The sequence below is a fragment of the Oryx dammah genome, unplaced genomic scaffold, assembly GCF_014754425.2.
Source record: "Oryx dammah isolate SB20612 unplaced genomic scaffold, SCBI_Odam_1.1 HiC_scaffold_26, whole genome shotgun sequence".
Taxonomy (NCBI): Eukaryota; Metazoa; Chordata; class Mammalia; order Artiodactyla; family Bovidae; genus Oryx; species Oryx dammah.
This window is the reverse complement of record NW_024070210.1, coordinates 31069572-31087950: the sequence shown is the minus strand read 5'-3', so window position 1 is coordinate 31087950 and position 18379 is coordinate 31069572. Positions and strand designations below refer to the sequence as shown.

Below are 18379 nucleotides of genomic sequence, written 5' to 3'. Positions count from 1 at the left end.
TTCTACTGTTATATTGATGCTAAGAAGTCTGAAACCATTCTGGTACCTAATCTTTTGTGTAAAATCTTCTTTTCCTCTCTAGAAGCCTTTATAATCTTTTTTTTTTTTTTTCCTCCTGAAATCCAGTGATGTGGCTTAGTTAGTGTCTTTTCTTTCATATATTGTACTGGGAATCTGATAGGCCCTTTCAAATAGGAAATTCATATTGTCCAATTCTGAGAAATATTTTTGTAATATTTTATTGATAACTTTATACTTTCCATTTTTCTCTGTCTTTCCTGTTAGATATTTGACATCTCAGAATAGTTTTATAATTTCCTTACCCTTTATCCTGTTATCTCCTTGTTTTCTTTTTCTATTTTTGGAGAAATCTTCTTAACTTTTTTATAATCCTCATTGAATTCTAAAATTTTCGTTGTTACATTTTTTATTTCTACCAACTCTTTCATGTTCTCTGTTCTTTTAAGCATTTTGTTTTTTCATAAACACAATATCTTATTTTATTTCTCTAAGAATACACCTTTAAGATATATTCTCTATAATAGAAAGAATACATATTCTCTGCAATAAATGGAGAATATATATGCATTATATATAATAATATAGAGAGAATATGTACTCCCTGAGAATCCCTATTATGTTCTTTGTGTTGTCCATGTTTCTAGCATATTCTCTTTTTCTGTCTGCTTTAGTTTCTGTCATTCACGTTGGAGTTTTTTCCTGAGATGTCTGGTGATTTTTGACTATCTAATCCTATTTATGAGTAAGGGACTAAAAGGTTTAGTTCCTATCTGAAGCACATTGCTCTCATGTCCCCTTCCCTTCTTTCCTCCTGCCTTCCTTTCCACTTTCTTCAGTGTTTTACCCCTTTGTTTTGCCTTAAGAGAATCATTCCTTGCAGTAGACGGCAATATATTGCTTACTTTTATACTCATAGTGTTTCTTATATCCCCCACCCAGTGCAAGAAGGGATGGAGGAAAGTTGGAGAAGTAGATATCTGGCAACAGAATATATACACATTGTATGTCTTGCTAAAAGTGGTAAAAGATGAAGAAAACTTAACTGGGTTAACCAAATGAAAACCTGGCAAAAGTGGAAGCCACCTGAGGACTGGGAACCAGACCAGTTACCTAGACATTTATTCTTATTCTTATATTCTTAAAACTCCACACTCTTTGACAATTATCACTATTCACTTTGGATATCTGTTTCACATTTCAGCATATGGGCTTCCATGTGACTGCCCTGTTTTGACACACTGTTTCAATTGCTATCCCCATAGTCATCTTTGCCAGCTGGTCAGTCGCACCAGAGTGCACATTTTTTACTCCCATTCCAGTACTTTCTGTAATTTTGGTCCTGGCCTCCTGATTCCAACGGCATTTCTGCTATCATCTAGAAGATAGAAATGCTGAAAGTTGTCCTGCTTAAGAACCTAAATTCTTGGATAATGACCCTTCACTCCCCAGATTCAAGACAAGAGTCACACCTCTAGGATGGTTTTAGATCTGAACTTTGGGGTTCAGGTTTAGATGACCACAGACAACTTTTTGGGGAGAATAATTTTTTTTTATATTAAACACACACATGGTTGTGCCATGCACTAAAACACAAAACATGTGTTCAGACACATTTCATATCCTGTTCGAAGCCCGCAAATCTGAGACAAGTTCTTATCTATCTCTGCCTTAGGGCTAGATTAGCAAAAAAAAAATCTAAGGAATACCTACTCGATAAATGGTTAAAGTCACAGCTGGAAAAGATACAATTTGTAAACTCATGTTAAGAAACAAAAAAGAAGGTAAAGAAATTGGTTCTACCTTTACCAAGGACAGACAGAAACTATATAATATAGTTGTTACTAACTCTTAGTTTTAAATAGTCTTTAAAAGAGAAGAAAAATTTGACGAGAGTTAACAGTAAGATTGTGGTGTGGAGAAGAAGAAACTAAAAGAGGCAAAAACTAGAGAATGGAGAATTAAAGATAATGGAAAAAGCTTGAGAGAATTTCACTATTGGCTTGTGATGAATGGCCCACCTTGTGTTAGCAGACAACAGTGAAATCCGTACCTGAGCTTGAAGTCAGTTACTAAGTACTTCATATCTACCTGTAACAGTTTCAATGAGATTGTGAAATTTTCTGTTTTTATCTGTGAATTCCTCTTCTGCCACATGAAGCTGTGGAAGACACTCGTCTAACTCAATTTCCTTTTCTTTGCTAATTTGCTCTTCTTCAGCGAATCTTTGCTTGAAAGACAGAAAGCTGATTGTGAGGTATGATTATGGAGAATTCACACAATATTCTAGAGTAGAAGGTAAGTTCATTGATGTGGAAACTTCTGTCTTGGACACTTCTTATCCTAAGTTGCATAGAAAGATATCTGGCACACGCTAGATATTTAATAAATATTTGTTGGCTGACTCACTGACTCTCTGGCAATCTATAACATTAGGAGATAAATTCGCTGGGCTCTCCAAAGATCCTTTCAGTTCTATAGCTTGACTGCTATGGTTCTATTGCTGTTACCTTATATTTGCCCTAAAACATATTTGAGAAACTTTCTTTTGATTGATCATACATTATGAAACCTGGAGGAGGGCATGGCAACCCACTCCAGTATTCTTGCCTGGAGAATCCCATGGACAGAGAAGCCTGGGGTGCTACAATCCACGGGGTCGCAAAGAGTCAGACACAACTGAGTGACTAAGCACAAGCACAGTAAAACAAAATACATGCCAGCTCTAAGAAATGTGGATGTAAGTAAGAAATGGGGAGGGGGTAGAAATAAATGGATATAATACTTCAATAAATGGGTTAAAAGGGCCCAAAGCAAAACATGAACATGCCTGCTTACTTATTCAAACTCAGGTCTTATTTAGTTTCAAGTGGAATATAGTTGACTCTCTCCTAGAAAGTCAGGGTGGACTTAATCTAGCGACTAAGGCAAAATCAGCCAACTGACATGTGCTATCCACTCTCCTGTCCTGTCAGGACCCCTGAGTTTTAGCTAAGCAGATGGCTGCCAACGAGAGTGATTTCTCAGCTTTCCCACCAGGCGGGTGTGACCAGTGAGTCTGTGAGCAGAAGTGGGGTATGCCATTTCTGGGTCCTGCCCCTAAAACAGGAAGAAGTATATGCCTCTTGGGTCCTTCCTCTTTCCCCTTGCTGGAAGAGGATGAGAATGGAAGCTGACACTTGGACCCGCAGATGTTAGCCTCATGCTGAGGATGGCAGAGCTGCCTTTCCAGCCCTCAACCCCCTCCCTTCAGCCTGTACCAGGGAAGAGAAATAAAAATCTCTCTTCTGTAATGACCATGTCAGGGGCTTCTTAACTAGATACTAAGACTCTTAAGATTTAAACAGGCCACACCTGATCCAGTTTACTTTTATTTTTATCTAAGCCGAACACACATATAATTTAAAAGAAACCTAAATGCCAGCAATATCAGGCCTGTCTCCCCAACAGGAGGTGCCCTTTCAACACAGCCAACCTGAGGCTAATGTCCATTGACCCCACCAAGGTGATAACTCAGCCCAAGAGAAAGAGTCCCACAGGGGTGGATGTGAAGTCCTCCCTGGCTTAGAAGCCTCATGTTCAAATTGGAGCCAACATCTCTTGGGCATACCTTCCAGGTCCATACCAGGGACATGCCCTTTTAAAAGAGGCACCGAATCCAGGAAAGCCCAATGCTCTGGTTTCCCATTAGTTATTCTCCTGGTCAAGATGCAGCACACCAATAAAGTGTTGTTCTGCACAAGCAATGTTGCCTGATATCACTGAGAATCCATCTTTATCAGGTTACCAGGGGAAGGAGCCAGAAAGTTAAGCCAAAATCAATTTCCCAATAAGAGACAGAGGATTGTTAACCCTTCAGTGCACATCTTGCTTATGTTCACTGTATTTTGGCCTCTTTTTGATAGAGCACCTTGCTTGCCCTAATTACAATAATACAGCGATTTAATGGACTGATAGGTCCCCTTCCATATTGTCATTCGAATTCTTATGAATAACACAGAAAGACAAAAACAACATAAAACACCATAATATAAAATTATTACAATGTAGAATTAGGAGTAAATTTCTCCATACTGCACTGTTCAGAAACTCAATCATGTATTACCTATACTATGCTCTCTAAAAAAAGAATGGCCTAACAATGGCTGCCTTCCTCACATAAGGAAGTATGCGCATACTTTAATTCATTCCCATGCCTGCACAAGGGTGAGGCTGCCAGCACCACCCTAACAAGAAACCACGCTCTTGTTTTATGCTTGGAGAGAGGACTGGGAACCAGGTGCTGCTGCCGCTCAGGCAAGGGGGTGTTTGCCTGCTGGCTCGGCTTCTTGGAGGTGGGCAGCTTCTTCAGATCATTCAAATCCTCCCTCAGCCTCCCTGTGTCCTGAGCCATGTACGTACATAGCCCAGTGATGAAAGACTCACTATGAAACCTACTGATTTCGCCTTCCCTCCCTGTGAATTTGGGCTCTGTCCATCCAGAAGTCTTACTACTGGTGAGAATGATCCCACCAAGGGTACAATAATACTCCCATAAACCAAAATCTGAGGTTGCTACTGCTGCTGCTGCTAAGTCGCTTCAGTCGTGTCCGACTCTGTGAGACCCCATAGACGCCAGCCCAACAGGCTCCCCCGTCCCTGGGATTCTCCAGGCAAGAACACTGGAGTGGGTTTCCATTTCCTTCTCCAATGCATGAAAGTGAAGAGTGAAAGTGAAGTCGCTCAGTCGTGTCCGACTCTTAGCTACCGCATGGACTGCAGCCTTCCAGACTCCTCCGTCCATGGGATTCTCCAGGCAAAAGAGTACTGGAGTGGGGTCCCATTGCCTTCTCTGAAATCTGAGGTTACTGCCTCTCAATTTTGGGCCCTCATGCCAATTGAACTAAAGGCAGGAATGGGATTCCAATATGCCTGGGGTTATTGATGATGATTTTCAAGAGGAAAAGGGATTTATAATAGTAGCACCCAGGCTGCCATCTGTCCATGTCTTTGTGTAAATGAGGCACAGGTGGCCACAGCCCTGCAGGGGGCACATAGCCTGGCAAACAGACTATCTGCATAAATTTTCTTATCTGCAGTCTTACACTTCTAATTTACTTATTTTGCCTTATTTCATTGTATAAGCTTGAATGCAATGTTAAATGGTGTCCTCGTCTTACTCCTGACTGTCTTCATTGGTTTATCATTAAGTGTGATGGGTAAACTCTGTCATCTCTGTTTCAAAAATCATCTGAGATGATGACTACCTCTGACCACCCCTCAGTTACCATTCTAAGTCAAACTACTTGGCATATTGATCTCACTTCCTAATTGGTCTTCCTGTATCCACCACTGCTTTCCTAAATTCTGTTGAGCAACTAGAGTGATCCTATTTAAGTGAAAGCCATATTATTTCAGAATAAATAATCTTCACTCAGAACCTTCCAATGGCTTCCCAGCGCATGCAGAGCAAAAGACAGTGTATTCACGAGGACCTATAATGAGGGGCAGGCCTGGAGTTGCCCCTTTTAGATCTCCCCTCGAGGAAGAATCCACTGGCCTGTGACAAGGAAAGTGGCTAGCTGACAGCCTCCAGGGTGGTTGGCTCCTTCAGAGTGACCTTGGCTATCTAGCCAAGACCATGCTCTTCAGTGGCCTCCAACTAATTGTGTGAGCAAGGAGATGGAACAAGGGTGAGGCCATTTCTGCCCAAGGTGGGCCTCTTCCTATGGACAGTCCTGGCTTTGGAGCTCCCTAGAGAGTTTGCAGCCTACATAGTGGCCCCTAGTCCTTTCATAGGCATCACACCCTAATAAACCTTTGAACTCCTAACTCCATGTCAGCATCTGCTTCTGGAAGATGAGTCCCTGCCCAGCTGGCACTCTCCCCTATTCTGCTGCAGCCACGCTGCCTCCCTGTCAGCCCTCAAATAGAAAGTCTTGTCTCAGAACCTTCAGGCTCAGCACGTCCTCTGCCTGGAGCCACCTTCTCCAGATGTCTGCACATCACACTTCCTCATATCCTTCAGGGCTTCTCTGACTCCCTGTTTAAAAGGGCACATAGACTGCGTTATATACACTCACCCCAGTGTACTTTCCTATTTTTATTTTCTCCATAGCATTTATTGCCATTGAAAATATCACATGTTCTATTGTTTATTTTCAGTCAGCCCCCACCCCAGTGGAACGTTTCATAAGGACAAAGCTCTTTATCTGTTTCCCACCCCTCTCTTTTGCAAATTTCTGTTTTTCAAGATTTAGAAGGATACTGAGCACCTCGACATGCTGCGACCAATGGAGAAATGCCCTCCACCTTACGGCTTCTTCCTTCTGTCCCTTCTAATTTTGTACACGTTTGTGCAACGCTTTTTTTCCCTTGTTTGTTCCCTGAGCTGTGCCAGTTTCCATTTCCCCTCTTGCTATTTCTGGCCATCCCCTTCTGACGTCTCTTCCCTGAGTTCCTGTATTTCCATACTGCTAATCTTCCTTGGCACCTCTATGAACTTTTTTCTGAATTCACAGACGAATGTTGAATCATCATAGTTTTCAACTGTTCCAGAACGATTTTATGAAAGTTTCATTCCCCCTTCACCTGTTTTTCTTATAGTATTTTTGTGCAGAAGATTTATCTGCTTCTAGAATTGACTTTTTCTGGGACCAGCTGTCTGCAGAGGGTTTCTACAGGACATGGCAGAGTGTGTGTGCCTGTGGTGGAGGGCGGAGAGTGGGCTTGGATCAGGGGAAGATCTAAACTTTGAAATGTAAGGACTGCCTGTTCCCTTGCTACAGCAAGGCACTGCTGCCTTCAAATAAAGCTCCTCTTTGGGGGAGCCAGGCCTTTTGCCCTCTCTTCAAACTGAATTAAGTTCAGGAAGCCTTCTATTACCATCTCTTTACTTCTCAGCTACTTTATTTACAGTGGTCTCCAAGAAACATGCCCTTGCCTGTCAAGGTAACACCAGCACCTTGAAAAGGTTTCTGTTTTCTGTTGTGTTTCCACTCTCTGCCCTGTGAGTCTTCCTCTCCAGCATCCATGTTCTATTCTATCCAAGGGCAGCCCCTGGCAGTTTCCAGGTCAATACCATGGCCCCTCTTTAAGGAGAACCTCTGAGATTGCCCTTCTTGGTCTCCCTCACCCTTCATTCCTCTCCCCCACTGTCTCCTCTTAAAGCTCTGCATGGTTTTCTCCAACGCTCCACCGTATCTCCATGGATTTATGCCAGCACTTCTACATAACCTGGAGTGTGTGATATTTTTTTAACTAAAAAATTATTTCTTATTGCTCTATTTCTTTTTTAGGAAAAGAAGAAATATTCAGAATTTAATTGTAGTCTTGTTCAAACTAGAAGATTTACTTTACATTTAACTGAATAGTTGAGGAGATCCCTTGGAGAAGGGAAAGGCTACCCACTCCAGTATTCTGGCCTGGAGAATTCCATGGACTGTATAGTCCATAGGGCTGCAAAGAGTCGGACACGACTGAGTAACTTTCACTTTCACTAACTGAATGGCATGAAATATACCCTCCCCTTCATACAGCCACATAAAATTGTTCTTAGATATAAAACAAAACTTACTTCAAACTTGCTTAATTCTTGAATTAACTTTTGTTCTTTGATAACAAATGCATCTTCCTCTTGTTTTAATTCTAATGTAAGTTGTTCAATCTGTGCCAAAAATTCTTTGATAGCGTTTTCTCTAATACTGGTCTAATTAGGGGAAAAATGAGAATTTATCAAATGTCTTGTAGCAGTCAGTATTAATATTTTCAAATCGTCAGATAAATTAATAGCTTTCTGCATGACATTTGGCTAATTTGTCTCAGTAACTACTGGAGAGGGAGGGATATTTTTTCCCTTCAGAGATTAATTTCGTCACCAAACAACATGTGTAAATGACATTAGGAAATTAGGCATGGAACTAGTAGGGGCTGGAGGGTAGGCAGAGGATAAATATAGGAGCTAAGTAAATGATGTTTAGTCCCTTTATTTTTAGAGATAGTTGCCCTAAACACTGTCCTCAAGTTTTAGTTACATACTTCAAAATCATATTCTGGAGAGAATTGCTACTTTGCTAAATTCCTACAGTTAATACATAGCAAATGGATACATTTCTTAAGAAAGTTACATAATTTACTCTAGACATGAAATCAGCAATAAGGTAAAGTGTAATGAAATACTGAAGAATTACTGATATGCAATCAATATAGGGAGCAAACACAAGCTCCTTGGGTTCCTTTACCTCTTCCATTAATTCACTGCGCCTATTTTCAGCTTCTTGAATTTTATCTATAAGTTCTTTTATTTCATTTCTTATATTTTTGACCCAACGTGCATGTTTTTTTCGCAAACAAGCTATTTTCCACTGATTTATAATACTGGAGATGAGAACAAAAAGAATTATCATCAAATTGACATCACAGTTCATTGAAAAGATGAAAAATTCAAAACAAAACAAATTGTATTATGATCGTACAAAATTATCTGTGCTATTGATGATGCAGACGAGGCACATTAGCTGAAAAAATAAGACAAAACGTTAACTGGCCAAATGGCATCTCTGCAAGCTGCTTCACTTGAAGCTGTGTCTGTGCATCCAGCAGGACGGTGGGCAAACCACACTTGATAGCTTACCTCCTCTAGAAAAGGAGAGAAATGGGGAAGGCTCAGGGGTTGGTGAAAAAAGAGGAGTCCCAGACAGAAATGGTAAAGGAATTACCTAAATTACTCAAAGTGCTAGTAAGAAGTCTCAAGCTTCCGAATTCTCAAATTTTTCTCTCCACCACAACATAAAAAAGATAACTAGAGAAGAGTAAAAATGTGCAACTGGAGTCTTATAAATAGTTTAACAACAATGACAACAACAATAAAATATGTCTAAGTTTCTGCAGGTGTTTTCTAGGTGCTGGGCACTGGGCTATATACTTCACATAGATCATCTCATTTATCATTCATGCAATCTTACAAGGTGGGTACTACTATCATTCCTCACTTTATAGGGATGGGAGCAGAGAGATATTAAATAACTCAGCCCTGGTCATAGAGCTAACAAGAGGCAAAACAACCAAAGTAGTCCATCTGCTGAGACTGTGTGCTTAACCACTCTCCTCTGTCCCTTCACATCACCTTCCTTACTGGTCCACATAGGCACCTGGCTGAGTAAGACTCATTGTCACAAATCTTGACAATTATACTCTGGTGACTTCACATGATTGGAATGAAAAACTTTGTTTCTATTCAATGAACAAAATATCAAACTAACAAACACATCTAGAGCCAAGAGAACTAACACAATTTAATTTTGTGGGAAATAACTTCCATGGACTCTAGCAACCAACAAGCACTCTTATTTTTTCCAACTTTGGGGCACTATTAATTAAGATAACATACAGTACTTATGATATAAATAAGCTTTTTTTTTTTTACCATCTCTGAGTTTCTCTTTCCATGTTCTCATTCAAGATTTTTATTTGTTTCCGATATACTTCCTTTGTTGCTCTAAAAATAAGAAAAACATATTGGATTTTGCATTTATGGGAGCTGTTAAATGTATAATAGACAATGTATAATTCTTCATAATAATGCAAACTTATTGTGGTAGCACAATAAGGCTACCATCTAATTGGGAGACAAAACAAACCTGCACAACTAAAGCTTTTAGTGCCAGACTAATGGAAAGACAATTACAACTTTTTGGCCAATGCAAACTGATTTTGCAAGTTTTGAAGCCAAGAATAAGGAAGAACAGATTTTGGCGAGGCAGTTGAGGACAGGTTATTAAAGAATAATATTTAATAGAGGGAGGAACATGGAGGTGATATCTCACCAAGGAAAAGACATCATCATTTGCAAACACACAGAGGAAAGGAGCAGCTAGTCAGGACACTTGGGACTAAGACAAACATTGCACACAGAGGACATGAAGGGAAATAACCCTGTGACATAGGAAGGGTTTAGGTCAACAAATTGTTGAGGAACTCTGGATTTTAGACTGAGTTCTGATTTGCTGCAATGTATAATTTAGACATTATACATGGGTATAGGGGCCTTCCCTCGTAGCTCAGATGGTAAAGAACCTGCCTGTAATGCGGAGACTCAGGTTCAATCCCTGGGTTGGGGAAGATCCCCTGGAGAAGGAAATGGCAACCCACTCCAGTATTCTTGACTGGGAAATCCCATGGACAGAGGAGCCTGGTGGGCTACAGTCCATGGGATCTCAAAAGGGTCGGACATGACTGAGCTACAAATTTCACTTTCTCCCATAACTTAGAAAGCCAATATAGATTCTGGAATTAGGGATAAGTAGTAGTTAAGAATGGAAGATGTGCTTGTGGATCTGGGGTAGAGGGAATGTGGAGACTCTGAAGTAGGTATTAGAAGCAGCTTATGTAGAACTCAGCACCTGTCTATCCTTTCATTGAAAGATTCAATGATAATGACCTTTCTGGACTGTAAAACAGAGATAGCCAATTATGAACCTCCTTTTCTATAGTATATTCCAAACTTTATAGGTTGGTTACCATTTATTAAGAAATAAATGCAGAGGAATGAAGATTAAAATGTTCAAAGGCAATAAACATACCGATGAAGCTCGCTGAGAGTAATAAGTCCTTCTTCCATATTTTTGATGTCGACTTTTCTTTTGGATAGGAAGTTTTCTTTCTGAGCTATAAATGCCAGTTGTTTTTGATTTCTACCATGAAAAAATAGTTATCATATGTTGAACGTTGAAATCATTTTTAACTCCTTAGCATAAGAAAATATGCAATAACAAACAAGGATTCAAAAAGTAGTTTGAAAATTTCAGTTCAGGAACTATTTACCAGATAAATTAGTAAAAAATAGAAACAAAGTTTTTTCCTATTAGTGGCTAACTCTAAATTTATGAAAATCTTCAAGCCATGAAAAGAACATTAATTGTAAAAGGAACCATAAAACCATGAGAATGGTTCAATAGCACTTTGCCTTGCTGAGTGAGTGTGTCTCTTTTAATGAATTTATCAATTCTGGTATTTTATTTTGGAAAATGTGAAGGAATCAATCAGACTAACTTTAGATAGTGGTCTACCTTTTCCTAGCAGTGCGATCTTGAAAAGAGATTTCACCTATGGATGAGCCTCAGTTTTGCCATCCATAAAATGGGGACCATAATACCTATCTCACTGGTTATAAGAATTTAAATGAAATGTAAAGTGCTGAAGCCAGTGAGCAGCACCCATGAGAAATTCTATGAAAACTGATTATTTTTTGTCCCTAACTTACAGAGTGAATTATGGAAAGTTTATGATTTTGTTCAAATTTCCAGACATTGATAGGAGGCACATGCCTATAACAGGAAGTACTTTATCTAAGCATCTCATCTTCTTCAAAACGTCTGTGGACTGAATTGTGTTATCCTGCAAATTCATATGTTGAAGCCCTAGGCCCCAGTGAAATGGTATTTGAAGATGGGGCCTTTGGGAAGAGATTAGATCTATATGAGGTCATGAGGGTAAAGTCCTCGTGGTGAGATTAGTGCCCTCATAAGCAGAGATACCAGACAGCTCTGTCTCTCTATCTCCCTTCTGTGAGAAGATGGTTGACCATCTTCTTTATGCAAGTTAGGAAGAGAGTTCTCACCAGAATCTGGCCATGCTGGCACCCAGATGTCAGATGTCCAGCCTCCAGAACTATGAGAAATAAATTTCTGTCATTTAAATCTCTCCGTCTATGGTAATTTTTATGGCAGCCCAAGCTGAAGAGGATAAATACCAATAACAGTAGTAAATGTTTCAGGGCTACAATTATTTGTCACCAGAACATTTTATGATTCAAACTGATAACTTCGTATCGATCTAAGGAAGTTATTGTCTGAAGAATACTAACTGTATCATTCTTAGTAGGCTATTCAATTGGATGAGAAATGATGATTGTAGTAACTCTCTGTATTGTAAATGCTACAACAATGACCATAAATTCAGCTTCACATAAGTGGGCCTGGACACCATAATTACACTTCCATGTGTCTTAATTTTAAGTGTGCTGCTGCTGCTAAGTCGCTTGAGTCGTGTCCGACTCACTGCGACCCCATAGACGGCAGCCCACCAGACTCCTCCATCCCTGGGATTCACCAGTCAAGAACACTGGAGTGGGTTGCTGTTTCCTTCTCCAATGCATGAAAGTGAAAAGTGAAAGTGAAGTCACTCAGTCGTTTCCGACTCTTCGGGACCCCATGGACTGCAGCCTACCAGGCTCCTCTGTCCATGGGACTCTCCAGGCAAGAGTACTGGAGTGGGTTGCCATTGCCTTCTCCAGATTATTACTTATATAATTCATTAGGAAAACACTGGTGAATGCCCATTACCTGCTAAGCAATGGACAAGATCCTGAGGATATAGTGCTAAGATGGAGCAACTGCGCTGATCTGTCATAGCTCAGTGGGACAAAGTGATGTGTGCGCAGGTGATAACAATGCAATGACTAATGAAAAGGAGTGACCTCAGAGGGATGTTTCATAGGGATCATTCTGGTGAGAAGGAGACAGATAAGTTAGGGGTGGTAAAACAGAAAGTGGGAAGAACTTCTGAGAGGCAAGCCAAAGCAAAGAGGCTAAAAGGGGGTGAAAACAGTGGAGCTGGATAGGAGGACAGGATATATTTGAGAAATATTTGGGAGGTGGAACTGACAAACATTGGTGCTTCCTGCTAAAATACAGGAGTTTCCTTGAATAATTTCCCAGTCTCTGGGTTAGGGGATTATGTCAATGACCAGACCTTTTTCTGAGATAGGAAATTTAAGTGCAGAGCCAGTTTCTGATGACAGTAGATCTCAGTTTCTCTAGGCCGTCTATGGAGTAAAAACATGGTTATTCTTTCAAGAATCTGATGTAGAAGTAAAAATAATAGGTTTGCTGTTTATGGATTTGATCTGACCCATATGAGGAAAGCATTATTCAGTATGTATAGAGGCAAATTTGAGGCATATTTATGACTGGATAAAGAATATTTCACTGCTGTCAATAGATTTTAAAACTAGGATAAGCTTAAATGGAGATGCAACCCATAACTATAGGATGTTGAGTCATGTATAGCTCATGGATAGAAACATACTCAGAATAAATTTTCCGTTTCTGCATGAAAACTTTATCCTCTTCATTTAAGACAATCTTATATTGTCTGGAAACTGTTTGCAATTTCTCTCGTAGAGCTTTGTTCTCTAAACGACATTTGTGTAACTTTTCAGTCATCTAGGGAAAAAAAAAAGGAATTGAAGTAGAGGATTTGTGTCATGGTTTCTTTGATGGGCAACTCACTAGAGCACTGGGCATATTACTTAACACTCATATAAGACTATGCCTTAAATGTTGAGTGATTTAATTCTACATCAGATATTAATTGTACACTTGGGGCCTCAAATATGACAAATGTGTAGAAAGGTAATAAACACTGATAAGAAACCATAAAGTAATAATTCATATTGAAATAAGAATTAATAAAGTAGGATCATTCAGCAAGATATGTATGTCCTTTTCCCAGAAGATAAACTATACCAGGGGGGAAAAAATAACATCAGTAGGAACTCTTGCTCAAAACGTCTTTGATTAGATATTATGCTTACCCTTTCTTAAATATTTCTATTCAAGGACAAAAGACAGTAAACATTAGTTTTCTGAATGAGGTAAAAACTTGGTGCTTGGATGTCTCTACTGAATGGCTTCAAATGAGGTTAAAAAGTTAGAAAGGAATGGTGGGCTAAGGATCGCTGAAATAGCAGGATGAAAAGGGATCTTAAACGTGTTGCAGAATAAGATAATGAGGTTCAGTTCAGTTCAGTTCAGTCGCTCAGTCATGTCCGACTCTTTGCAACCCCATGAATCGCAGCACGCCAGGCCTCCCTGTCCATCACCAACTCCCGGAGTTCACTCAGACTCAGGTCCATCGAGTCAGTGATGCCATCCAGCCATCTCATCCTCTGTCGTCCGCTTCTTCTCCTGCCCCCAATCCCTCCCAGCATCAAAGTCTTTTCCAATGAGTCAACTCTTCGCATGAGGTGGCCAAAGTACTGGAGTTTCAGCTTTAGCATCATTCCTTCCAAAGAAATCCCAGGGCTGATCTCCTTCAGAATGGACTGGTTGGATCTCCTTGTAGTCCAAGGGATTCTCAAGAGTCTTCTCCAACACCACAGTTCAAAAGCATCAATTCTTTGGCACTCAGCCTTCTTTACAGTCCAACTCTCACATCCATACATGACCACAGGAAAAACCATAGCCTTGACTAGACGGACCTTAGTCAGCAAAGTAATGTCTCTGCTTTTGAATATGCTGTCTAGGTTGATCATAACTTTTCTTCCAAGGAGTAAGTGTCTTTTAATTTCATGGCTGCAGTCACCATCTGCAGTGATTTTGGAGCCCCTCAAAATAAAGTCTGACACTGTTTCCACTGTTTCCCCATCTATTTCCCATGAAGTGATGGGACCGGATGCCATGATCTTCGTTTTCTGAATGTTGAGCTTTAAGGCAGCTTTTTCACTCTCCACTTTTACTTTCATCAAGAGGCTTTTTAGTTCCTCTTCACTTTCTGCCATAAGGGTTGTGTCATCTGCATATCTGAGGTTATTGATATTTCTCCTGGCAATCTTGATTCCAGCTTGTGTTTCTTCTAGTCCAGCGTTTCTCATGATGTACTCTGCATAGAAGTTAAATAAGCAGGGTGACAATATACAGCCTTGACATACCCTTTTCCTATTTGGAACCAGTCTGTTGTTCCATGTTCAGTTCTAACTGCTGCTTCCTGACCTGCATACCAATTTCTCAAGAGGCAGGTCAGGTGGTCTGGTATGCCCATCTCTCTCAGAATTTTCCACAGTTTGTTGTGATCCACACAGTCAAAGGCTTTGGCATAGTCATGAGGTTAGTAGGCCTAATTCTATAAAAAAGCAAAAGTCCAGACTGGTAAACCTAGCACTGAAAACTTTTATTCTGATATTGGTGGTTGTAGTTTAGTCACTAAGTCATGTCCACCTTTTGTGACCCCACGGCCTGCAGGCCACCAGGCTCCTCTGTCCATTGGACTTCCCAGGCAAGAATACTGGAGTGGGTTACTATTTCCTTCTCCAGGGGATCTTCCTGACCCAGGGATTGAACTCACATCTCCTGAACTGCAGGTGGTCTCCAGCATTCAGGCAGATTCTTTATGACTGAGCCAGCAGGAAAGTCCTTTTACTCTGAGGACATTTATTAATATAGAAAAAATCATTTGGAAACTGAGGTTTGGTTCTCTTACTTGACACAGGGGACAAAAGTAAACACTTAGAGCTCATTCAGGTGTTAAGCCTGATAAAACCTTCCACCACTTTAGTCTGGGATCCCAAAGAGCTTCACTCTCTGAAAAAAAGTGAATTAAAAGCTAACAAGCATGGTTAGTCACTCACTCATGCAATGGATTGTAGCCTTCTAAGTTCCTCATCCATGGAATTCTCCAGGCAAGAATACTGAAGTGGGTAACCATTCCCTTTTTCCAGTAGTCATGTATGTATGTGAGAGTTGGACTATAAAGAAAGCTGAATGCTGAAGAATTGATGCTTTTGAACTGTAGTGCTGGAGAAGACTCTTGAGAGTCCCTTGGACTGCCAGGAGATCAAACTAGTCCATCTTAAAGGAACTCAGTCCTGAATATTCATTGGAAGGACTGATGCTGAAGCTGAAACTCCAATACTTTGGCCACGTGATGTGAAGAACTGACTCATTGGAAAAGACTAGGGGAAAGGCTGAAGGCAGGAGGAGAAGGGGACGATGGAGGATGAGGTGGTTGGATGGTATCACTGACTTGGACATAAGTTTGAGCAAGCTGCAGGAGTTGGTGATGGACAGGGAAGCCTGGCATGATGCAGTCTATGGACTGAGTGACTGAATGGAACTGGACTGAAGCATGGTTAAGCGTGACTTCAGTCACCAGGGAACCTAAAGGTGGATTAAGAAAGTTTGGAACTGGTAACATCCCAGGAATCTGACAAAAGTGAATGAAATCTGTTTCTGAGAAATATACTGTCATCCTAAACCTCAAATTGTTTCTACAAACACCTTTTTTGAAGAACACTATCCAGTTTCCTACCAGAAACAGAAGGAAACAAGACGGCATGAACAAAAACTAGCAGAAACTATAGATAAAAAGAAATAGTCCTACAAAAATACCAGACATTGGAAATAGACACTGAAATACAGAAGTACTGTACTGATTATGATCAAAGAAATCCTAGACATGCTTGAAAAATATGGCAAGGATTCAGAAACAAGGAAGAGTGACAAAGCAGAGCTGAAAATTTACCAACTCAAAAATACTAAAACCAAATTAAGAATTGAAATGAGACCATTATCCCCAGAATGCAGCTAAGGGAGACAAAAATTAGAAAACAAAGAAGAGCAAGTAAGAAACAGAGAGGATATTTTATTAGTACACATAATTGTGTACACAGAATTGGAGTAGTGGAAAAAGCATGGGATAAAAGAAATACATGAACAGATAACAGCTGAAAATTTTGCAGAACTTATAAAGTACAACAATTCACAGATTTTAAGATATCCAATAAATCCCAAGCAGGATAAACAAAAAGAAAAACTTGGACATATCATAGTGAAATTAAATAATTAAATCAAAGAGAACAAAAAAACACCTAAGATAAATGAAAGATATGCTGTATTCGTGGACTAGAAACTTTAGTATTGTAAAAGTGCAAAATCCTCCCCAAATTGATCTCCAGATTTCATTCAACCCCAATCAAAATCCAAACAGGTCTTTTGGGCAGCATTCTTTTTGCTTCCATTTGTACTGAACACATTATTCCACACCCTCACTTTCAGTCTCAGTGTGTCTTTAGATATGAAGCTGCTGCTGCTGCTGCTGCTAAGTCGATTCAGTCGTGTCCAACTCTGTGCGACCCCGTAGACAGCAGCTTACCAAGCTCCTTGTCCCTGGGATTCTCCAGGCAAGAACACTGGAGTGGGTTGCCATTTCCTTCTTCAGTGCATGAAAGTGAAAAGTGAAAGTGAAGTCACTCAGTCGTCTGACTCTTCGTGTCCCCATGAACTGCAGCCCACCAGGCCCTTCCGTCCATGGGATTTTCCAGGCAAGAGTACTTGAGTGAGTTGCCATTGCCTTCTCTGGATATGAAGCTAGTCTCCTGTAAGCAGCATATATAGACATTAAGAAAAAAATCCATCAGCCACTCCATATCTTTAATTGGAGTATTTTCCCATTTACCTTTAAAGCAATTACTGATAGATATGTATTTATTGATGCTTCCTCGGTGGCTCAGTGGTAAAGAATCTTCCTGCCAATGCAGGAGATGCAGTTCAATCCCTGGGTCTAGGTCGGGAAGATCCCCTGGAGAAGGAAATGGCAACCCACTCCAGTCTGGGAAATCCCATGGACAGAGAAGTTTGGTGGGCTACAGTCCGTGGAGCTGCAAAAGAATCAGACACAGCTTTGCAGCTAAAACAACAACATGTACTTATCAACATTTTGTTGTTTATTTTCTGGTAGTTTTTGTTCATTCTTCATCTTTTGTTCTCTCCCCTTGTGATGTGATTACTATCTTTAGTGTTATGTTTAGATTCCTTTCTCTCTTTTTCTGTGTGCGTCTATTACAAATTTTCTGTCTATGGTTACCATGACATATACACATAGCAGGGCTGCTCTGGTGGCTCAGATGGTTCAAGAATCTGCCTGCAATGCAGGAGTTCAGTCCCTGGGTCAGGAAGACCCCCTGGAGAAGGGAATGGTTCCCACTCCAGTGGACAGAGGAGCCTGGCAGGCTATATATAGTCCATGGGTCATAAAGAGTCAGACATGATGAAGCAACTAGCACTTTCACTTCATACACATAACAACGTTTATATACGTGTGATTAAGTTAACTCAGCAGTGGCCACAGGACTGAAAAAGGTCAGTTTTCATTCCAATCCCAGAGAAAGGAAATGCCAAAGAATGCTCAAACTACCGCACAATTGCATTCATCTCACACGCTAGTATTGGAGAAGGAAATGGCAACCCATTCCAGTGTTCTTGCCTGGAGAATCCCAGGGACAGGGGAGCCTGGTGGGCTGCCATCTATGGCATTGCACAGAGTCGGACATGACTGAAACGACTTAGCAGCAGCAGCAGCAGCACACACTAGTAAAGTAACGCTCAAAATTCTCCAAGCCAGGCTTCAGCAATACGTGAGCCATGAACTTCCAGATGTTCAAGCTGGTTTTAGAAAAGGCAGAGGAAGCACAGATCAAATTGCCAGCATCTGCTGGATCATCGAAAAAGCAAGAGAGTTCCAGAAAAACATCTATTTCTGCTTTATTGACTATGCCAAAGCCTTTGACTGTGTGGATCACAATAAACTGTGGAAAATTCTGAAAGAG

General features: G+C 40.4%; 1 protein-coding gene across 1 annotated transcript in view; it reads right to left on the bottom strand.

The window, feature by feature from the left end:
* CCDC175 (coiled-coil domain containing 175) overlaps positions 1–18379 on the bottom strand; it is a 79458-nt gene that overhangs the window by 22852 nt on the left and 38227 nt on the right. Inside the window, exons 9-14 of the mRNA XM_040226356.1 lie at positions 13084–13220; positions 10578–10688; positions 9422–9493; positions 8238–8373; positions 7574–7705; positions 2110–2248 (exon numbers count right to left, since the gene is read on the bottom strand). Of these exons, the coding sequence (XP_040082290.1) occupies positions 2110–2248; positions 7574–7705; positions 8238–8373; positions 9422–9493; positions 10578–10688; positions 13084–13220 (727 nt within the window). The remainder of the gene's footprint in view (positions 1–2109; positions 2249–7573; positions 7706–8237; positions 8374–9421; positions 9494–10577; positions 10689–13083; positions 13221–18379) is intronic.